The 24,781-nt window shown below is 40.3% G+C and overlaps 1 protein-coding gene across 1 annotated transcript in view; it reads left to right on the plus strand.

Annotated features, from left to right (window-relative positions):
- The first annotated feature begins 1,553 nt into the window (after nt 1–1,553).
- plekhh3 (pleckstrin homology, MyTH4 and FERM domain containing H3) overlaps nt 1,554–24,781 on the plus strand; it is a 36,240-nt gene continuing 13,012 nt past the window's right edge. The window contains exons 1-4 of the mRNA XM_079646048.1: nt 1,554–2,177; nt 6,615–6,670; nt 20,582–20,676; nt 24,182–24,364. Of these exons, the coding sequence (XP_079502174.1) occupies nt 2,043–2,177; nt 6,615–6,670; nt 20,582–20,676; nt 24,182–24,364 (469 nt within the window). The 5' untranslated portion in view covers nt 1,554–2,042. The remainder of the gene's footprint in view (nt 2,178–6,614; nt 6,671–20,581; nt 20,677–24,181; nt 24,365–24,781) is intronic.

Consider the following 24,781-nt stretch of genomic DNA (forward strand, 5'->3'; position numbering starts at 1 on the left):
ATTGGGGGTAATAAGCATCATCATGACACCCTCAAATCTGATCTCCCTTAAAAATAAGGTTTCAAAAGTCAGCCAGTCATGTTGTAATGTGTTTTCACTACGGATGGCTTTCACGTTGGAAACAAAGTATAGTACATTGTAAGACTTTAAAGTCTTATGCAAATATCATAGCATACTAACCACAGCAAAGGGCATACTAATATCATGTGAATATTTATAGTGAAACCAACTCAAGTTCAGTATGAAAGTAGAAATGTCATGCTACTTTATTGAGCGGTTCATATTATTTACGCGACCCCATTTATCTAACAGCAACAGTTGGCTTCTAGTCACTTTTCAGATCAACATTCTACATATTAAGTTCTGATCAGTTCATAAATTATCATGTATGTTTATATAATTTAAACAACCCATCAAGTTAAGTTACCAGTAACTACATTTCAACATCTTTACTGTTTACGCATCATTACTCATTTTTATTAATAATAATAATATCTGTATTGTCCTACTATTATGACTGCTGGCTGCTATACTTCGGTTATCCATTCCAACAAGAATCTGAATTTATTGTAAATCGCTTTGGATTTAACGGTCGGCCAAATAAAATGTAATGTAATCTATACGTTATTATGTAAATGTGTCATTTTATTTGTATTTAACGCTACAATCAACCCATTGCCACACAGTAGTCCACAATGTTACACTCATTTTATTTTATAAATACTGATTATTTATATTTACCCTGAATGTGTACTTCTGTAAAACATTTTTTTATTTGAAATACTTTGTGCATGCCTTTTTTACTAATAGTGTGTTATTCTCCTCTCTATCTATAGTGCTGTAACAATGTAGATTTCCTATCTGTGGGACTAATAAAGGAATTCTGATTCCAAATAATAATTAATAATGTAATTATATATTGGGATTATAAGAAACATTATAAAATAACAACATCAATATAATAATGAAAGCTCACTTTTCTTACTACTTTAAATTACAAACTGCACTTCACTGAAATATTTGAATTCATGACTTATACTTGTAGTTAGGCGTTAATTGCTAGTTTTACATAACATAATAATCCTTTACTTATAAGGTATTATCAAATTACCTTCCACTATAAAGTATTAAGTTACATTAAGATTTTGTTGGGGGGGTTACATTATAATTGCATACATTTTCAGATTCTACAAGCTTAGCCTAAAAAGAAGCAAGGAGATTTAAAAGACCATCGTAATAAGCATAATTTAAGTCTATTTAGACTCACGTTTGAGTATAGTTGCCTGTGTGAATTCTACAGTAAAGAAATACCCTTACTGATGAGGGCTACAGACTTCTTAAATGAGTATTACCGTGACATCTGGATGATTTGATTACTATCATCTACAACAAAACATGTGATGCATCGTCAGTTTGAAGGGGCGTGTGCTCTGGGCGCGTCTTTCTGAGGAGTGTCTGAGTTCAGCCAATCAGAATATTGACGTGCTGTCTGTGGGCGGAGCCTCCCCTCCCACTCTATTCAGTCCCAGCTGCAGCATGCTTTTGTTCAAATTCAGAAGTCAGACAGTAGGTAGGCGGCTTTCCAGAGGTTCTCGTTTACTTTACACAGTCAATGTGTTAGTAAAACGCTGACAATAACAGTATTTATCTTTAGGTGCATTCACCTTCATGTATTTTTTAACCATAACTGCCATTTTTGGGAACACAAAATATTGTTGTCGCACTTTGGTCGTGTGAAGTTCTTCTAACAGGACAGCAAGGTGTATCGAGGGAAGAAGGGAGTTATTTTTTTCCTGAACCCGTTCTCTGTTGGTTTTGCTGGAGTACTACTGCTGTCATGTACAGTTACTAGACATTTTCTTTATCAGAAAGGAGAGACAGTAAGCTTATGCAACCCTTCATCCTCCTCACTGGATATCTATGGAGAGGCTGTCCTGTATGCTCTCACGCAACTCTTGGAGTTACTTGCGGCCGACACAGCACCGTGAATGTTGAATTCACCGACCTGGATATCAGAAGACGACACACATAACCTCATTTGAATGCCTTTGCAAGGAGTTTGCTGGTTTTTGTGCTGCAGGAAGGGCTTCAGTTTGCTCGGACGGGACTATGGGGAGAAAGAGGAGGAAGAGTCTTTTGAATTGCGCAACAAGGAGGACTTGACTCCCAATGGACGGGTAAAAACTCTCCACCTGCAGTACACTACACTTCCTGTGCATGAATACTTCACATACACAGCTAATATACATGTTCAAGTCTAGTGGTAGCTGTCAACTGTCATGTATGTCTTCTTGCAACTTGGCTTGGCTTCAGAGGCATTATATCAGTTGAGTGCAAACAGACATCAGTTCCTAATATTATTATTATTAATATTATTATTATTATTATTATTATTATTATTATTATTATTATTTTGAAGTAAATATGGATTGGAACTTCAAGGTATCCGTGCAATCTGTGTATATTGCCCACATTTTAAAGTTGCATGCTGCATGCTACAGTGTTTTTAATTGTTCAATCCTAGGCTCTATCACTGTTGAAGGACAAACAATGTGCTGCTGCTTTTGCCAGCTTGATTTTTAGGTTTTGCACGTTCCTGAAGGCTTGGGCAACATTGAGCAATAGCACGTGCACACACAAACACACACGCACACACTCTAGCTGTAAAACCCAGTGTTGAAGTGATTCTGTGTGCATGCCTCCCCGCTCAATTGCAAATAAGACTGTGGCCTTGTCTTCTCTGTAATGTTAGTCATCTGATCAGGCGCAGAGAGTTCAGCATTGTCCACCCACTTGTGAGGGGGCATTGTTGCCTGGAATTGAGGTAGGCTCTATCTGTATGACCCAACGTACATCCCTTCATGTACAGCCTCTTAGAATATTACACCGTTATGTATTTATTACTGTGTGCTTATCCTCACATCGGACTCACCCTTTATAAGGAACATATTCTAAAAGGTGTTTTGCCTTTGCATTATGTTACATAATAACATAGTCTTAGATATTCTGTGCTGCTGAGACATGGTTTATACAAACAGCATGTCTTTGTAGGTGTTGTTAATGAAAGTAATACCACCTACTTATAAAGCCTGATCATCTAATAAGTGGCCCATTTGTGTGCTTGCATCCAACCAGTGTAACACCACAGAGATTTGCATGAAAACGTTGGGAACAGATATGTTTTACATGGGTATTGCCTCAACAGAAGTAGCAGCCGCCAGATAAGAGCCACATCTGTTGCTCAGGGGTATCCAGAGAGGCATTTGTGTAGCACTCTTCTTCTTGGCAAACATCCCTGTCTTGGTCATAATGTACCATCTGCCTGGCTATTGGCAGTCAAAGGAACCTAACTGTACTCCATATTTACAATCAATACGAGATCATTGTAGCATGTCCATATGGAGACGGCTGATGGCCTTTTTGAAGTGAGGCCCAAAGATTTCCTTTTCTTTTAACTTTCCCGGATCCCTCATCAAAATGCAACCCGTGCTCCATCTGCAGAATAATGCTCCTCTTGGGAGGCTCGGGTTATCGTTGGTTGATATAATTGTTGATGTATATCTGAGCAGATGACCTTGATTGAGGGATTGCATTCCGGCCTGTCTTTAGTCTCTTGAGAAGACAAGTTGAATAGCATACTACTGCACTTTTACTGTTATTCCTCAGTGCAGTTCACATTTTTTTAAACTAGTGTAATTTTTACACAAGAATAAGTCCAAAACAAAGCTGCTACTATCATTTTTGTTATCGTATATGACTGAAGTCATAATGCTTCTCTGTCTTTAGTGCTGTTCTTTAGTGCTGTTCACCTTGCAGTGGGGTTACATCACTGATTACAGTTGTGGTTCTATTGCTTTCTTGCTCATAACTCTTCAAAACAACTTATATTTCCTTTTGAGGAAAATCATGACTTAATCTGACTAATTTGGCCTTTTCAGATTATGAGAAAAACCTAATTAGCAGGAACCAGTTAGACAATGTTTCCCATAGTAACCAAAGTAAACTCTTCTTTTGAATGAAACAAGTATTTTTCTGTTATACGTCCACATTGGTTATTGATTATCAATTCCCTGATGTAATGAGTGCAGGTAATCAATTCACTTCCATAAACCTGTTTCCTCTGGATATATGTCACTGGTTCATGCTGGCTATTGTAACTCCGTGTCAATAGTTCACGCTAAGTGAATAATTAAAACCACAGCTGCACCACTCTAAGCCAATATCATCAGCTGACCCACTCTTTAACAAGACAATTGGTTGTGCACCCCACAGCCCTTCCCCTCAGAATATACAGATCTAACAGATTCTGTTTGGCTTTCCATGTTGTTGTTAACGGAGGGGGTGGGGCGGAGGGTTGAAGATGGTCTACAGTGAGTCCCAGGGAAAGCCCAATTGAAGCTTGAGAGGCCACATTTTAGCCGGTCAGACCTCCCTGGGTGTATGTATGTGTCTCATTTGGGCTTTGTAACACTGAAATACTCCATTTAGTAGGCCTCTGTTCAGTTCCTGCCAGAGCTGACCGCAGTAAACCGCAGGTCTGGTGGACTCTACCTCGCTCAAGACATCCAAAACCTTCACCACGCTCTCCTGCGTTGTTTTCCAAAGCACTGCCAGAGGATCCCATGATGTGCATCATCCATAGCACCAAAGCCATAGATGACATACTTTTCTTTGCCAGGACTCTTTCTCACTGAGGTTGGAATCATGAGTCAGTGCTGACGTTTGGGCAGGCTTTGCCCTTAAGAGCACAGGGCCATGTCAGAACCCTTTCCCTGCATGTTTACAGTCCTCATTCAAAGAAACTGCTCTCCAACAGCTGCCCAAACAGTCATTCTGAGCTGAATGCCCCCAGTGTTGGGACAGCAAGCCAGTCATTATAGGACAGGACATCCGTCATTCTCTCTTCTTTCCATATTTATTCAGTTTTTATGCAACATCCATTCAGGTTTACCAATAAACTACTACCACAGAGTGTTTAGGACTTTACAGTTGTAAGTGTGGGCCAGAGCACCGCACTGTATCCTGTTACTTGACAAATGGGCACAGTCCGGCCTTGGTAAGAGCAGGTCTCCTTAACCGTCACTACTGCCCTCTGTCTTCAGCGGTGTCATGGTACACTGGTTTATATTTGGTTTCCGTTGCGTCTCTGCCTCACCACCTCCAGGCCACACATCTGGTCTTCAGGCCGACACTGGCTGAGCCCAAGCATTTCCTCCTGGTTACTCAGCCTCCCAGGAGAGCTGAATGAGAGAGTAGACTGGAGGGGGAAAAGCGAGAGCGGAAGTCAGCCACGGAACGAACACATCACGGCATCTTTCCCTTTTTCCCTCCGTGCTCTGCTTTAGTCTGGAGTGATTCATCCCATGCCTGTCCAAAGGGAGAGCTTTTGCCAGGTCTCTGCATTGCACGCTATCCTTGTTCCCCATCCCACAGCCCATTAACTATATTGGAAAGCTATTTTCTTTCTGTAAATTGTCACATTTTCGTGTATAATTAGTGAAAATATCTGAACCTAATCTACTTGACTCATTAGTTTATTGATCCTCTGACAAGTCTTACTCGAAATATTACAGCTTTGCAGTTCTTGATTTGATCAGTATTCATTTGTCCTTTTCTTTCGCGTTGTCTGTCTGCATTTTTTTTTTCTCTGGAGCTGTTTGCTCGGTAGAATGTATTTATGGTTAACGGACAGGGGTATAGGGAGTTACCGCACACACACTCTTTCATTCACAAGTCGCCTTCTGACACTGTTAAGTTATTCCTGTCGGTCTGGTTTGACGTTTACAGTACCTCACCCTGAGTAAAACATGAATCAAATCTCAAACCTCATCTTTCCGACATTTGCCAGGGTCCAACTGCCTTAAAAATATAACCCAGATGCCATACTAACCTTTACATTTGCAGTTAATTGTTCCTTTGTTATTTTTGAGCAGTCCCAAAAGAAGCAGTAGACTTATTTTATCGCAGGGCAAGGGCTATACTTAGGCTGGTTTTCCCAGTTGTAAAGTGTGGTGTGTGAATTGAGAGGGGCCCAGAGGTGACCTGGATACTGTTTCAGGTAGGCCAACACCCCTGAGTTGGGCCAGGGCAGCCACATTTTTATTTTACTACACAAAGTGTGGTTTTCATACAAGCCCCCTCTAGAAGCTCTTTATTTTTCCCACTTGTTTTCATCAAGCTATCAGCAAACTTGTGACACTGTAACATGCGGATAGAAGATAAAGGCAAAAGATGCTGTTATGAGTGCAATCTGAAAGACTGAGGTTATTTTTAGGTTAACAACCTTCTCAGAGGAATGAATGTTCTGAGAAAAAGCCTTTTGGGGTTTGCTGGTTGGGGTGCATGCTCCTATTACACACATTATTCTTCTGTTCTCCACTTCTGTATGAAATGAGCCTGTTTTGAATGCCATATTTCTCCCCACTAGCTCACTCCTTGCAAGTGAAAGCCAAGCATTACAGGAACAGAGCAGCTATGTGCTGAGACTGCCAGGAATGGCTGTATGCTTTACTGTAGCGTGGCCACTGAAGGAAAACTATTGAAGTTCTAAGGAAAGGCTACTGTTTGTGTTGCATTATCATCTATTTACCCTATTCTCTCTCTTCTGTTGACAGAGTCCAACTGAAGTGACTGTTTCTCAACCAACTCGCACAGCCAATGGAACAAATGGGTAAGGAATGAAAAAAGCGGGTTTTTTTTAACAGGCATTTTAGGAAGTAATAGTTCCTTATTTTACTCGTTTGCTTCCTCTGAGTGCTGGGGAGTTCTGTATCCTCCGGCAGGCACACGTGTGTGTGTGCAGGCCAATCCCTTGATTTTCACTTCATCTGCACCATGTATGTTTTCTCCTGGGGCTTTCCTTTTTTGCCTTGCCCTGACACATGTGCCTAACATCAAATCAATGCATATACTCACATCAGACACACATGCAAGTGATACGAACTAACATGTATATTGATAGATGATCTGTGTTGGTCTTAAATAACATGTTTTTAATGTTAAGAGAGTATCAGTGTAACTTTGATTGATTATGGATAATGTCAATTTTCATTCATTAACCTCTTGACTGGTTGAGGTTTGCCATTTCAAGTTTGGCTGTTGTTTGGGGCTCCATTGGCCAATAATATGTCAATCTTCAACATAGATGAGGTTCCAATCACTGGTAACTCCATCCCGCTTCCAAATCCAATCACTTTGTTTGTTTTAAGGCTGAATACTCAAACTGCCCTATACAAGGAACCTCTATGCCTCACACATAATAACATTCAAATGGTCATGTGGTTGACAAGTGAATGCAAGTGCCAATGCAAAGGAGTGATTCATGGAGGGCTGGATCCAGACGATTAGTGCAGGGCTGTGATCTCAGACAGTGATGCAGCCAGGATCTGCTCCATTCTGTCTGTGGCATCATGCCCTTATCATCCCCCCGCCCCTATTCCCTCAGCCACAATCTTTACTGTACATCTGCCGACTCAAAGGCGATGAGTCAGAAAGCTCTACTTGTCCGACTATCATACAATGCTAATGCATAGACGAGGGTCTGCTTCAGTTCTCAACAAGAAGAGAGCAGCATCAGGAAGCAGGGCAGGGGAGTTGGAGCTGGGACATTTTGTTGCAGGTATACAGGATGTGCCGTGTCATGAAGCTTAGAGGGAAAGAAGGAAGGGAAGATGGAAGGAGAAAGACAGGCAAACTGGACTGGGTGACTCAGTCCTACCTAAGCAGCACTCCCAGAAGAGGTGTGGCTCGGATGTGCGTGCGTGTGTCACTTCTACATTATAGTGAAGGTGGCCTGAGGCCACATGGCACAATTAACTACAGGTTTTGAAGGGAGTGTGTTAAAAGCGTTGCTATAATCATCACACTGAGTGCAGAGATTAGAGAGAGATGTGCTTGGTCATTACCTGGCCAATGACTGGACACGCCTGAAAGTTCAACGCTGATAAGTCAGGGCATTGTTATGTGGTGAATGGTGCCATACTTTTTATTTTCAGTGTCTCGTAACAGGCTGGACAGCTCTGGGTTACGTTAATTGAATTGTACAGTCCAAAAGGAGACATTTATCGCAACTTTCGATTTGAATAACAACCCAGATGTAATGGTGATAAATTACAGGAATTATTTGTATCCTAGTAGATTGAGGTTAATATGGTAATGCTCAGATTATTCATCATGGTGCCGGCCAGAGTGGTTTGGGAGAGAGATAACTAAACCAATTTGTTAAAACAGTGTGTGCCAATCCGGGGTACTCCATAAATAATGGGAGTATTATTTCAATGTGTTTTGTTTTAAATTGTTTGTGAATATACATTATTAGTCATGCTCAACCAAGAAAATACCATGCTTTGTGTTCACTATGCACTTTGAATTATAAGGATTCTTGTTACCCAAACATAGCTGCAGGGCACATACACAGTCAGCTCTATTCATGATCAGTCATTCAATCAGGTTTTACTCATAAGAATAACATTCTTTTGCTGATGGGACACAGAACAATCAATGAGACATGAGAAAGAGGGTGGAATGTTTTGGATGATCTTTAATATATATTGTATAGTACATTATCTTGAGGTATCTAGTGATTTGTTGGACAACATTTATTTTTTAAATCTGGGATAACTGACTTCGCACTGCATTCTAGTTGTAAGAGACTCATATATTTAATAAGTAACCCAAAATGGTTCTGGAGGTATACATTGTCTCATCTGTCAATCGAGAAATTCCAACATCAAGTATGAACAATTCAATGTTATATCAATCATACCACAACACAGTGAATTATTAGCTCTTTAAGTGGACCGTTTTTCCAATGTTAACATCAGTTCCTATTATAGATTTGTTGTGTGTTTGCGCTGACCTCTCGCAGTTGCAGGCAGCATATTGAGTGTGTGGGTGATAGACAAATGTGTGCAGGCAGACAGCATGGGGTCTCCCCTGTCTGTCTCCCAGGCCCTGTCCACACGGAGACGAAACGGGTTGTATCCGCTACAGTTCTTTATCGTATAGACCAGGGGTGGAAAACTCAATTTCATCGCGGGCCACATTAGAATTATGGTTGCACTCAAACGGCCAGTGGTAACTTTAAGACTATATACATATACATATATATATATATATATATATATATATATATATATATATATATATATATATATATATATATATATATATATATATATATATATAAAATAATGTATTATTTTACAATATTTCCTCTGCATTGGATTATTATCAGATAGGGTAATAACTTCATAATTAACTACATCTGAAAGCAGAAGTCTAGGGCAAATCGTTGCAAGTTATTGCAAGTCTCTTCAGTGCGCATCTCACAAAATGAGATGCATTGTGGGACATGTAGTTTATGGGCAACGTGCTCCTGCAAAGCGGCACGTAACCTTATCATAAACTTATTATATTCTTTGCAAGCTCTTGTGGGCCACAAAAAATGAAGTGTCGGGCCGGATTTGGCCCCCGGGCCTTGAGTTTGACACCCCTGGTATAGACGGTTCGTCCACACGAGACGGAAACGGAGCCGCGGAAACGGAGCCCTCAAACGATACACTTTGATAACGGCTCCGAAAGTGGGTAGCTCTGGGGACGAAACGCTTGTGGCTCCCTGTGTACGCCCCTATACGATCATAGCCCCACCTCTCCTGCTCAGCCCCGCATCATTGCAGATGCGTTTTGCCAACAACAACAACAATTGTGGATCACAGGGTTGCGTTCGTGTTCCAGACGCTACTGACCATGCTACAGATGTTAGTGCAAAATCTACAGCTCCTCTACCACAACCATCAGCAACAAGTGGACATGGAGAACTACATGAAGTACATGTTGCTAAATCCACCGCGGAGAATAACCAGAAGGGCAACCATGCTCGGGGGGTCTTATCCGCTGCTTTTGGTGTATTTTGTGGCGGAAGTACAGCGCCACTTACAGGCCCGGCATATGTACTACAGCGGGTCGAGCGGTCTCGTGTGGACGGACACTTTTCTTTAGCCGATTCCGTGTGGACGGAAGACTTTTTTGATATCGACTTCAGTTCGTTTAGTTTTCGTGTCCGTGTGGACGGGCCCTCAGTCCGCTTGCTCCCTCCTGCTGTGCCCACACTCAAGTCTCTCTTACATCATCACTATTTTCTCATCTCTGACTCTCAAATTCCTTCTCGAAGCTGGGACTGAGTACAGAGTACAAAATGAACCAGAAGTAAAGTGGACACTTGAGGACAATCTTCCTTCTCCCCATTTGTCCATCTGCTTTCTCATTAGCCCCCTTTCTGCTTAGTCAACAATTGACAGTTGTATTTTTAGTGTGGGCTACAATGGATGAAAGAGACCAGTGTATCAGAATGTATTAATTTTATGGTTGTGTGTGTGAAATCCGAGAGTATAGGCATGACATATTTGGGTGTATATGAAAAGCTTAGTAGTGGGTCTCTGGTGTTGATGTTTTTGAGTGTCTGTCAACTATGCAATCATCACAAAGCGGCCAAGTTTAAAAACATCAGAGCTTTTTGATTGTTTTTATCCACATTAATAAGTCTCACAGTGAGAGTAACTTTCTTCAAACTAAAGTCACTTTCTTTCAATCATAAAAGTTATTGCTGATAAATACACTCCAAGTAACAAACTGGACTTCCTGTCACACACATGCAACAACCCCCTCATCCTCCTCCTTTCTCAAAACATGACTTTTTTTCCTCTCCCCTCTCCCTAGTCCAGAGTTTCTTGGCAGTGGTCTTGAGTAAACAGCGTATTTTTAGCTGGAAGGTCATATAGGAACAGCCTTAATCACCACATTCCCATTTTCCCACCAGCCCAACTTCAGCCAGAGGCCCATGAAGCCAGGCCAAGTAATGTGGGGGAGGGGATGAAGACTTGAGAGAGAGGAATGGTCTCTAAAAAGAAAAACTGATTATCTATTGCTGCAGTATGATCCACTATATTTTAATGAAGGTCGTCTTAGATAGTGGTATTTGTCCTTGGTGCTCGTTCAGATGTCTCATAAACATGTAACTTGATATATGGCTGTAATTTGTGTATAGTTATATGGAATTGGACATCAAAAAAAGGCAGCTGGTTTGAGGTCATTTCTTTGAATGCCTTTTTGGACCCATCCAGACCTTTCATCCATCACATAAATCTCCAAGAATTTCTGTGACGCATCCGCACAAAGGTCGTTTTTTGTAAATGTGCATGTTCTCGTGGTCACAAGGACCTGCTTTGTATGCTTGAACATGTCTCCACTGTTTCCACTACGGTCACTCAAGCCCGACAGCAAGGACACTACTTTTCTAACTTTAATTAGCGTCTCGGCATTTTGATTAGACTCTGGAATGAAATCAATTACTCATCGCTCCAGCAGCCTCCATCAGACCGACATTCACAAACTAATCAACTCATTGTGCTGCTCATACTCTTAACCTGTTAAGCCCCAAGGTCCCCACCGGCGGGGACCCTGTTTTTTTTTTTCAGGACACTGTGTCTCAGGGGATCTTAATATTTAAGAACCTATTAATGTGTTATACCAGATTAACGGAAATAATCTCAGCTAACTGACGATATAAACCATTTTTACCAAAACAAAACACAAGTCTCATAAGAAGCATCTAAATGACCCCTTAGCAAAAAATGCTAACGGACATTGGCACAGAACTCAAGATAAAAGTACGCTTATTACTTATCGTAGCTGCACATACAAGATATCCGATTAAAGCTGAGGTTCCACAGATTATTTAGGTATATAGTATCATCACTGAGTGATCCGAACTTGCGACAGGGGAAGCAAAGACAGACATCATAACACGTACCTTTACGTAGCTTTTAGGGAGATCGTCTCACCGTAGCTGTTAATCTGATCAAAAGACGTGTTCAATGGCATTAAAACAAGAAAAAACGCGGCTGAATCGGTTAATCCATAGGTTGATAAAGTTTCTGGGCAATAATTGGAATTATTTATAATCCATAATTCCATTTTTATGTACAAATCGCAGCGCAAAAGTTAGCTGCTAATGGTAATGGCTGCTGCTTCCGGTCTTGGCTATGCGGCAGTATAGAGAGGCAAAGTCCCTCCCCTTCCGGGAGCCTTCATGGGACCCCGGAAGCGGAAAATTTTACATTGAAGTCAATGAAGAGAGAAAAGTTATCTTTTGATCCCGTTTGAATTGTGCCACGAATGACACATATGATGTTTGTCAATCTTAAAAAATAATTTCCATGTAAAAAAAGTCACAGTTTGTCGTAAAACTGTGGAAATATAAGACTATGAATAATACGCAACTAGAAAGACTACAAATCCCAAATCGCATTCTGGGTCGTGTAAGTGATGTCATAGGGGATAATGCTCCAAGACTGGTTGGACTCGCAAAGAAGAAGAAGAAGAAGATCTCATAACTGATTTATTCCCTCCAATAAATATAAGAGATTGCTCCAATAAATTCACTTTTACAAGATGCCTGTGTGCTTTCTACCATGTTGCAATCACAAAAGTGATCATACCACTTGCTCGTTCTATCGCTTCTCGTCTGATGAAAGGACCAGGACCAAACATATCAGGTAATATACATGTCGTGCATGGAACATAGTCAAGTTAGCTTCATAGCTAGTAGCGAGCACGTTAGTTAGCATTACATTACATTACTTAGCCTTGTCATTTGTATTAGCCATAACATGAAGTAAACTAAAATGTTAAAAAGTAAGAGTAGTCATGATGGTAAGTATTTTGTGAAACATTTGAAGAGTAACCTATCGCCCCCTCCACCAGGTGCGGGGGCGGGAGGTAGTCTATTGCCACATTAGCATTGGGGATATTTGCTACTTCATGCTATCTGCACAAATGGTTAACATTGAACATTAAAATATCAGGCAGTTCAGGGAGAGTCGAAGGAAGGCAGGCAGGCAGCTTTGCATGACATTCTTCTGGACGTGTTTCATTGTGTAAAAGAGATCATTATTCAGTGTTGTTACTTTAAAGTGTTGTTACTTTAAAGTGTTGTTACTGACCTTTTTCTCTTTTATTTTCTTTACCTCACCTGTAACTGCTGAGATCCTGAGGAACATGCACACTGGACTAACCTGCTCTGGCAACCTAATTTCCACTGTACGTAATAGTATTTGGTTATGGTATATTATTTATATACATCAAAGGCACAATGCACCCCCCAGAGACACACATGTATTGAGTGTGACATTTTGCATTGGTCATGTGAAATCATCTTTACATTCTAGAAAATTGTAGGAGCGGCAACTTGTTTTGAAATTTAATTTTTAATATCCGATAATAAAGTTGATGTTTTCTTTATTCTTCTCTCTTCCCAGCTCCATCCATCACCATTCTCTGTTCCTGCAGGTCCTGCTTGCTAATCAATGCTCATATTTTTTTACACAATTACAAATAAAGTCAATGTATTGTATGACATGAAGTTGTGCTTCATTCTTAGTCAATAATAAATTCATTCTGCCTTCAACTGCAAAATTATTGTGGACTGCACCGACATCCATGTAGCTGCCCCCCCCCCAGTAAGATGAACCAAGCAAAGTTGACATACTCAACATACAGCTGTGCTCTTAAGTTTACATGAAGAATTTGTGAAATATTGGTAATAACAGGTTTAAATGATTATTAGTAATTAATTATATAATTTTCTCATTGGTGACGAGCAGACAGGGAGCAGATGAGAAAAGCAGAATATGCAGCTGCCATTTTCCACATGGAAAAGAGAACGGGCCAAGTGTATTTGAGTGGACAAAAGAGAAATCCCAAATACGAAAAATAAAATTATACAATTTACAGATATGTATACAAATATATATATCCTATATACACCATCATGTATAATGATGCTGTATGATGTAGAAGGAAGTGTGGTAGATAACAAGTAAATATAGAGTTACATACAGATCCATGTTACAGCAAAAGATGGAATAACTAAGAACCACGCAGTATAATAATAATTACATGCAACAATTAAATAACTGCTCAGCATCTCCACCACAATCCCAATCTGCTGTGTCCTGTTTTCCTCCCCTCTGAATAACACCCCATCACACATACGAAACACAACGCAGAGTCCGAGGGTGTTAAGAGTATGTTTATTTAAATGTCCTCCTCTCTACTGGCCAACACAGGGAGCATATGCTGGGTGTAGAATTTTTCCAGGAGGAGGAGATTTCCATGCCATGCAGGGTCTTTGGGGATGGGGATGATGATCGCCTCCTTCGTGGTCCACAGTAGCAGAGATTCCGGTCTGTGAAGTGCAGCTGTTATATAATACAATACATTTTTGAAAAACATTTGATCAACAAAAAAAAAGGATTTGGTCAGGATCTAGAGTCAGTGTGTAGTTTATTAATTAATCAATGCTCTCTACATTAGGAAAACACATACCAGTGTACAGGAGAGAGTCACACGCAGCTGCGCCTAGATAACCAAACAAATTGACAAGATAACCAAAGTCCTTGAATCTACACACAGCAAATAAACTCAAATGACACAACGAGATGTAAAAAGGAGATCACACATATAGTCGATATAAAACTGTCCGCTTCAATCTGAAGAGCAACTAAAACAAAACACGGGAGTGTATCTTGTTCTTGTCAACACTAATGTTATCCACAGCATACACAGAGACCACGAAGTTCTAAAGGACAAAACTAGTTGCTAAAACAAAACACGTTAGTGTACCTTGTTAGCTAATGTTAGCTAGCTGACATTAACGTTAAACATTGCACTCATATTACTCACTGAAACCTTGTAAAGCCGGTCCCGCATGCTGGCTCTTACAGAACCGACTAACTCCCCTTTCGTGTATGTACAGCTCTCAACATGCCCAGACTTGTAGTGATTTTCACCTCGTTTTATACTTTTTCGCCTCATTCTGAAAGAAACAGGTGAAATTTGCTAACGTAACGGCCATCTTTGTGATGGTGACGCGTATTGTGCGAGACCAGAGACCTGTAGTTCACTGAGCGGTTTCACACAAAAAAATGTGTAACTTCACAGTTTTACGACACATTTTTATTTTTTTGACTTGCAAAATGTTCTTTTAATTTGACAAACATCATATGTGTCATTCGTGGCACAATTCAAACGGGATCGAAAGATTACTTCTCTCTCTCCATTGACTTCAATGTATAATTTTCCGCTTCCGGGGTCCCATGGGTCAGAAGTAGATGGGCGGGACTTCGCCTCTCTATAATACACACACATGACCAAATAAGGACTATGTGGGATTTCCCCTCGATTCGATTGGCTCTGACAGTTAGAAAGAGATGTCACATGTCAAAATCCAGCAGGGGGAGCCAGAGATATGAAAAATCCACCCAAATGGCCCCAGAAGAGTTTTTTTTTTTGCTAACTCTGTCTAAAAATGTCATATCACTTGTTTTGAATCAATCTTGATACAGGGTTCTTATTATATGTTGTTCTTTGGATTCCTAAAGCTTTTAGTCTACTAACCCATCATCCAAGGTTAGTTTTCACTATAAGTACAAAATATGTTTTGGACGGATACTATAATCTACAGTTTTTTACCATGTTCAATCTGAATTTTCTTTAAAATAAAAAACATCTATATTGAATCTGACTTTTCTACATCCAACTGAAAGGTTTATCATTATTTTGAGAAAAAAGATTATTAATTTAACCCTTTTTAGAAGGGAAGATATGGTCATTTGTTCTGGGAATGTCATTTTCGAGCCTGAAACCTAAAAAAACAGGCTCGGGGTTTGTCACTGTCACCATGAGGGCTGCACCGAATATGCTCTGACCTTTATTTCCGTAAGAACTATTGGTGTCAGTCCATAAACTGTAGATTCGAGTCAAACTTTGCTGTGTTAACATATAGTAACATACCACACTGGGAGCCCTGTCTGCTTTGGGCATTTTAATGCTCCCTAACCAATATAGGCCAAACAATAATTTATTTATTGGAAAAAATAAATCTATTTATTAATCAACATTAAAAATGCTCGCTTTAGTTGCGGGTTGGACTGATGTAGCTATAATGGCAACTTTGAATACATTGGCATCAAAATGAATTGGAAACAACTTCACTATTAACCTCTCCACCACGCTCTTTCAGAACTGAGAGGGTGTGTACAGAGTGTCGGTGATTGATTGCTCCCTGAGTCTCTTGTTCACTTTGTGGCACATGTTAGGGTGGGACAACCTACACCTTTATCTTATAAAGCTCTTTCAAAGCGTGTGGAATTTGGTGACATCCTGTAAATCTCTACCCAACTGCATAGTTTAAAAAAAATAAAGATCAGGTCATTGATTAATGTGATGAGGTGTTGGTTGTTTACCTTCATCATTCGTGACAATAAGGAGTAATTTGGTTTTGCAAGTTAGAAAAAAAAGGAACACTCGCAGCTAGGGATGTAACGATACCAAAAACTCACGGTACGATAATATCGCGATAACAAGTCCACGGTACGGTATTTATCGCGATATTGAATAATAAAGGGAAGAATAAAAAAAATCCGATTTTTTTTTTTTCTTCAATAAAACATTATTTTACTCGGAAAATGTTTTTTTATTACATAATAAATCTGGTTTTTACAGCATTTTTGTAGGATAGCAGTATTTTAAAGTGTCAAAAACAAAGTGACAGTAACAGACTGGAACAAGAAAACCAGTGTTTTTTTACCTACTAGTACTACCAAACAAAGTAAGCATTTTCTTTATGCCACTGCATCTCACAAATAAACAAGGACATTTAATAATCAGACCCTGCAATAAAATAAATCAAGTTTCACTTTAGTTTTTCAAGTAACTCAACTCAAACTCACTAGTCACTCACTCAGCATCATCAGACAGGTTTTTAGGAATATGAGAATGTCCACATTTCCAGGTATTTATAAGCTGGGAAGTTTGGGCATTTACAATATCCCCTGCTCTGGAAAAAACTCTGTCGCTTGGTACTGATGTTGCTGGCTGTCTGTCGAAATGACGGACAGCGAAAAAGTCTAACGCCAGGCTTATTGACAGAGCGAGATATAAATATATGGTTGATACTTGTCAATGTCTCTAGGTGTGTAAATGTAGCCCTGTAAATACGATGTCCTTTTGTGTTATCTGTTGTTTTATTTTCATGTTGTAACCTACTTTCTGCCATGTTAGAGAGGTCTCTCTTGAAAAAGAGATCGATGATCTCAATGGGACCACCTGGTTAAATAAAGGTTTAAAAAAAAAAAAGTGTTTTAAAAAAAAAAGTGTTTAAATTTTTTTTTTTTTTTTTGAAAATCGCGGTAGATTTTGTCAGTCTCACGACGGTATTGGGAAGTTTATTTACCGCGATACCGCGATATTCGGTATATCGTTACATCCCTACTCGCAGCTGATGTTTTACACTTACACCTTTGCTATGTTGCCCTTGTTTTTTTTCTTCCAACAAGTTTACCACTTGTCTGTAGTTCATCTCACAAGAACTCTATATTATTACTGTGTGGATTTGGTATAAAGAGATTTGAAATTGAGAAAGGGCACACACAAACTAGTACTTGTAGTAGATAAATATTGAAGAACTTTTCATCGTCGGCCATGTATCTGAGTGACTTATTGGCTTCACACCATACAGTTTCTCACTTCTCACAAGAGGCAACAGGATATTTAAACTCAACAGGATGAACATATGTGCTTTAGATTTATTATGGAATCAGATCTATGGTTAGTACACATAGGAAATTATTTTAACTTTTTCATGACTTCCACATTGACCACTGTTTACTTGCTGAACTGAGCTGACCTATGAGATCTGATCTGAAGATGTTTTCACTTTCATAAACAAATAATCTGGAAGGTGTTTTGTTCCCTATGCTGCATATTTTCCCTTAGAAGCAAATTCACTTTTCTGTTTTTCTAAAAATATAAGCTGTATAATGCATTGATCTCAACAAGACCCAAAACAAATACCCTGATTTTTGACAGATACCAAGCTTAATCATTCAAAAGATGCTTTGCGTCTGCAGTAGAAAGAGGTGATGTCTGTGTGTAGCTGTCCACTCTATTCTCCGTGCTGTCTAATCCCCATGTCAAATTGTTTCCTGCACTCCACAGGAAGTTACCCACTAAAGGCCCCACCGTCACGGCTTTTGCTGGGGTTTCTGGGAATGTGGGGGTGGTAGCATTGTGGTATAGTATGGGTAGATGGAGGTGGGGGGGTTTTAGGGCTGCTGGACAGCTGTGGAGATCCAAAGCACAATCCTCAAACTGACTCTGCTAGGGCAGTGTCTAAATTGAAGGTCAGGCTAGTTTGTGCTGCTAAAGGTCAAAACCTGGGATTTAATGGTTATTTACAAGGCTTAAAATAAGTAATGACGTTGCGCTAAAAAGTATTTCAGTGTAAAAAAAAAGATTTATGTCTGTTTTTAGCTGTGTCAAAGGCCAACGTTTCTTAGAAATCTTCACACATGACAGCCAAGGTTAATTTTAAACTCCAAGGATATTGCTCCAAGATTTATGACCATGTGTACCACATAATGTTTTAATAAACCATAACATTTAGAGTAGTGTCTTTAGGACTGCCTTTTCAGATCCTGCAGTAGGTTACACCAGTTGTTTTGAGGTTCATATTGGTGTATAGTAAATTCAGATGTAGAGTGTAAGGATTATTTTTTATCACTCAACATTTTGAAATGTATGCCCATCACAGACAGCTCTAATGTAAAGATCATAAACACCACAGCAGGCTATATTCTTCAGTCGAGCCGTAGCCTTTCTATAGATATTATTCCTCTCTCATTTTTCATACATAAACTATCTCTGGCTGCGTGTCTCTGTTATGTAGCAGGGGTTGTTAACAACCTCAAATAAGATACGTCGTTACATTTCTGTTTGAATTTTATAGATGCAGAGACTGTCTGAGTTCCCTGAAGGCTGCTGTGGCAGACATTATACAGATTGACTAAGCATAAGGTGACAGGATCCTCTTGACTCTCTCCTTCTCACTTCTGCTCTCCAGTGATGTCCTGAACCACTTCACATTCACATGCAGGAAAACTGACTCCCAGTATAGAGTTTCACTATGTCTGAATATTAGCTTAAATTAGACACTGTCTGACCAGTCTGTTACGATGTATGTATTTAAGCATAATAATTAGGCATAGGTATTACAATCTGATTGCGGTCTAAAAAGTATTATGATTATGCATATTGCGATAAATACCCTTTTATTACTTTTTGTCAACATCGCTTTTATCTAATAAGATTACGTTTTCAGTCTGTTCATCATAATTCATTCATTGTTTTGCAGTAAATCAGTATTGTCAAGCAGGTAAACTGTCTCAGTCTGTCATCAAAAATCATGTAGTCATACATGACCTGATACAGTTTAGAAATTACAACTAATCTTAATGCAAACATTAATGTTTGAAGTTATATTTGCAATACAACCCTAATATTAGGCAATATTTGAGGGTAATGTCACAGAGGTCAACATGATAAAGCATGGTACAGACAGGAATAGTTCAGCGCACACTAAAGGAAAGGAAATGGCCTTTGGAGTCATGTAAGCTGAGTCAAAGCAGATAAGGCTATATTCAGACTCATTGATTTGCTGACTTCCGTGAGGAGCAACCTTCCGGAATTATCAGATCAATGAGGACGTAAATCAGCTAGCAAAGGAGAAGGTAACAGGAGGCCAGATTTCCCTCCAAGGGGGGGCTCCATTCATTTCCTGAAAGCAATGACTCCAGCAGGGGGACAGGAAGAAAGGAGGGGTTTGACATGCCGTGCCTCACATGCTAGTTAGGTCAAGGAAATAAAACAAATAAACAAACAAGTAATTAATAGCTAAATAAATAAGCAGAAAATAAAACCTACAAACAATCTAATGGACTGAAATGGTCCTTGGCATGAGATAGCAAGGTCGGAATTTTCCACAATATTGCCTGACCAGATGTTAAACCTTCCTTTTATCTTCAGGAAGCGGCACATAACTTTCTGAGGCGTCAACAGATTTACAGATGTGTTTTTTATTTTCTTATCTTTGTTAATGATGTTCAATTTTAACAAACTTCATCACCAAACCCCCCCCCCAAAAAAAACTATATACAAAACAGAAAAATCCCACCCTTAAATAACAACGAATGCTAGAAAATATTGAAATAAAATCAAGGGAAATAAGTAATTTGATGTAAAGGTATTTTTGATGGTTCTGGTTTTAACTATCTGAGGCTGTGACCTCTTGAACCTTCTGCCTTTCTCTGACCGGAGTGAGCTGGCTGACTGCGAGTCAGGCCGGCGTCGCTGTGTCACGTTTATTTTCAGTCGGCGCGGTGGCCAAAGTGTTAAAAGAGAGACGAGCTGTCCACAGTGGCGTGGTATGTATCAGAAACTCGGAGAACGCTGGAGGACATATTCATGGCACTTCTTCCAGTCCCCTATGTGTGACCCCCACCTAAGAGTATCATAGAACCTTGTAGTTGGCACAGTGTCATATGGGGGAGGGGGTTGAGGGGTTCACAGCCAACTGTGTTTCGGCAGGCTAATTAGCTATCCAATGGGAGGGAGTAGTCAGGGGAAGACTTTGAGTTGAGAGAGAACCAGAGTTATTTACATTCTCCTCTTCTCCTCTACCCAGGCACACTGTCTCAGAGGGGACTGAAGAGATGAAGAGCCTGATCATCGAGAAGAATAAGATGGGCCTGGAGGAAGATCCCGAGCTGCTGGTCAAAGGTAAGTCACATGAAAACAGCCTTACTGAACTTCCTTAAACTGAATGCAAATACTTGCTATGTTCTCTGTTTGATTGGCAATTACTTTTTGAAGCAAACATGGCAAACATCCACTGGTTCCAGCTTCTTCAATCCAAGCATTATTTACATTTTCTTGCTGCTCCACTATAGAGAAGTACAGGAAAACATTCCTACCTTCTCAGCTCACCTCTGGCTGGCAGAGAACTCACTGCTACATAGTTTGAGCTTCTCCTTTCTTATCAAAGACCTGTAGTATTTTGCATCCTGTAGTATTTTTGACTTTTTATTTTAATTATCCAGAATATTTTATATTGTTTATATTTGATATATTATTTAAATGTTCTCCTTTTTAATTGTTAATTCTCTTTTCCACTTTTTAAAGTATTTAAAGTATTGTATTTTAATGTCCAAACACACTTTTGCATCTGTGATGAAGAATTTCCCAAATTGGGATCAATAAAATATCTATCTACCTTTCTATCTAAATTGAATATTTTGGATATGCAAAACATCCCATTTAAAAACATGCCATTGGAAGTTGAGATTGGCATTTATTTTCTATTTTCACTTCAGTTATTAAATTGAGTAGGATCATGCTGTTCTCAGTAAGTTTAGTATATATTTCAGTACCCTAATTATCTCCTGATAAGTAATGTCACAGCCACTTGTGGCACAGCTGCTCCTACTCTCCCCCCCGCCTGCTCTGTTATCACGCAAGGATCGCTCCTAGCAACAGGAGTGCCGGTTTGGGTGTCTGATGCCTTTGAGGAATGATCTCATAGGATATTTGTGTGCTTTTATTTATTTTTATTTATTTTCTTGCCCTGCTACTCTCAGAGAGTAAATGCCAGCACTCGGATAAATGACGTCCTGTTTAGAATGTCGGCAGTCAGATGGCCTAATTCTGACAACAGTTACTATGCACCCTTGGCTAGTGCCCCTCCCTCACTGCTCTCCCCTCTATGTCTGGTCGTACTATTTGAAGAGAAAAGTTTTCTTTCAAAACACAGAACGTCCACTTTCCCAGGGCACTGTCTCTTTGATTTGAGTTTTGACCGTGCCCTCATCCTCTATCCGATCACACTATTACAGCCACCACAACACCTCAGGGCGAGAGATAATCCTTCTCATTTATCTGTGTGTGCTGCAGAAGGATATGTTTTCAACAGTTTCTCCATTAAAGCCATGTTCAGTGTGTTTACTTTTTTCCAGCAGGACGTCCTTAGGCTACATGGGGTTAATATTGCACCGTATCCAAAATAGGACACAAACATTGCGGATGCAGATTTGTTATGGGAGGGCGCATTGTAAAGGCCGTTGAGTGGTGACAGAGAGAGATGATAAGACGGTGGTTTATTGATATACCCTTGTTGACCCGGTTAAAATAAACTGCTCCTAAAATGATGCAGAACTTGTCATGGTCAGTCTGATCCAATTTAGTTATGAGTTTTTTGGTCATCAAAGTAAAGTTTGTCTGATTTTGTGATTTAAATATTTAAAATGCAATGTCTTATTTTTAAAGTGCAAAAGCCATACAATACAAATTTCTGTCTGTATGATTTTAGACATTGTTTGCATATTTGCCCGCAGATTTGTTGCAGTGAGGTGCTTTTTTATTTATTTGTATGGTTAATCTTTCATTATAATGTCATTTAAACAATCATGGAAAAAACGTTCAGTACTAAAGATAGGAGGTTTGCATTAGAGCAATGGAAATGCACAGAGAGAGATTGTTTGAACAATCTGGGTCTGAAGGGGGCAGGGCATTTGGGGTCAGGGGTCACAAATGAAACAAATTAAGGGCAAGCCGTGGCCCCCAGGGGAGACATTAGCAGGCCACAGAGATTGGATCCAGATGGGAGACCAGGGGAGGGGTGTACAGGGGACTTTGCTCCTCTGTATCCCTCTTTCTGTCTCCCTCCTGTTATTCTGGTTCTTATCGCCCTGTTTAAAGTTTCCAAAAGAGCAGCATCTGTGGGACGTCCTGTGTCTGGACTGAGGTATCAAAGTAGCAGGCATGCCCTTCTCTCCATGTCTCTCCCCTCGTCAGCTTGTCTGTCTCCCCGCTGCACCTCCAGTCTGTCAGCAGGCTCAGCCAGACTTACCTCATGCTTTTTATTTATCCGTTTCACATTGGATTTAGATGCTGTGCCCCTCTGATGTGGTGTTAAGTACCTCCAGGGTTTCTGCTTTAGGCTATATTGGGTGGGTTTATGGTGGGTTCAGACCTTCTACTTATATCATATAGAAGCATTCTTAAACAGGAAACATAGCCTGAGAGGCTGAGCCTTTGCCCCCCTCCTCCCTTTTTATTTTTATTTTTGAGTAGCAGTAAGGCAGTTGAGGCTTTGCACTGCCTGGGAAAACCACTTTGAGGCAAGGATAAAGAACGGGGATAGAAGAGAAACGGTGAAGATGAAAGTAAATAGTAAGTGAGAGCAGAGGGAAGAAAAGAACAGGCGGAGTGAGCGCTGTCTGACAGGTGGCACGCAGCTTGCTAACCACAGAGGAAGCTGTGATGCTGGCGTGGCGTCATTGCAGTTTTCACAGGGAAGGAAGCTAAAGGTACATTGCCTAATTGTTCCTTTAAAACCTCTCTTAAATATGCATGCACAAGCCATATGAACACATGTGCACAGCCAGCCCACAAGTGGCAAACTGCCAGCATAAGCCGTGTTCGGCCCCCGCATAGAGACACACCCTGCCTAGGATCGGTCTAGGTGGCCTGCCTCCTCCCTTTGCCAGGCTCTCCATCAGCCCTCTGGATGAACTATGGCCCCCCACCAGGACTCTACAATCCTACCTCTGTCAATTCTCCACGGGCGGCATCTGGACAGAGCTCTGCCAAACTAGTTTATTTATTTACTCAGAGATAAAATATTTATTAGGGACAATTTGTACCCGCCGATGAGGGGGCAGAAAGAGTTCACTGCTGTAGAACAGTGGATCCCGTCTTTCCAACCCTTCAGCACTTTGAGAACACAACAGTCCAGCAAAGTAGAGCCAGGCCTGGCAAGACAATTGGGCATGCATATGAGATGAAGTTATGTCTGCTGTACTCTCTCTGTCACTCTGTTCCAGTACATCTCAATCTCACTCTTTCTCTTTCCTCGTATCTAACTCTGTCAACCTCTCAAGTGGTCATTATGTTGGCTGCATGCAGGCTTTAATGCCTATGGCATTAGTTGGCTGTATTTTTATCCCGTAGCATTTACCCCAACAAGGGAGTCTCATACAGACTGCTTGGGGGACAACGCCGAAGTACATGGCCCAACAGCTTTGACAATTGAGCCAAAACATTTTTGTTCTAAAAATAAAAACAACTTAAACCATTGCTCTATTTTCAAAAAAGTAAAATGTTCTGTTATTTGGCTGATGGATTCATTCATTCATGAATCATTGCTGTTCTGCTAGCATGTAAGCCACTGTGTCCCTTCAATTTGAAGTTGACTCTCAAATGATACATGTTTGTTTCTTTTTTCAAGGGTGGCTGTCACGGGAGGTGCGAGGCAACTGGATCAAGCAGCGCCGGTACTGGTTTGTGCTGAGCCAGGACTCCCTGGACTACTACAGCGGACAAGAGAAAGGAGCCCGCAGACTGGGCACGCTGGTCCTCACCAACCTCTGCTCCGTCATCTGGCCAGACAAGAAGACATACAAGGAAACAGGTGAGGGGCACACGGATGACTCCCATGTATTCTAGAGTAGAAGCTAATAAGACCTTTGGTAATTCCCCTCCTCGTTGTAGTGACCAACACATATTTGGTAAAAAAAAATTGTCAGGGTTTTAAGTGATGTCTTGCGGTCCCCTTTCCCATAAGTGCTGTTATTCTGAGTACGTTTGGGAAGCCCCAGCTGTGGCATAAGGTTTGCCTACAAAACTCACTTCTGAGTAATCAACGGGGAACTCTCCCTTCCTTTTCTGGGACAGAGGGATGACTTGTCCTTTTTCTAGTCTCTGTATTACTCAAACATGTCGCCTTCTTCCAAGTTAGTGCTAACTTTCCCAAACCACCTAAGATTTTTAACCCATTGTATAAACCTAAGCTCAAACATAGTTCTTACTAACTCAATATGCCAGGGGA

The sequence above is a fragment of the Notothenia rossii genome, assembly GCF_949606895.1.
Source record: "Notothenia rossii genome assembly, chromosome: 8".
NCBI lineage: Eukaryota > Metazoa > Chordata > Actinopteri > Perciformes > Nototheniidae > Notothenia > Notothenia rossii.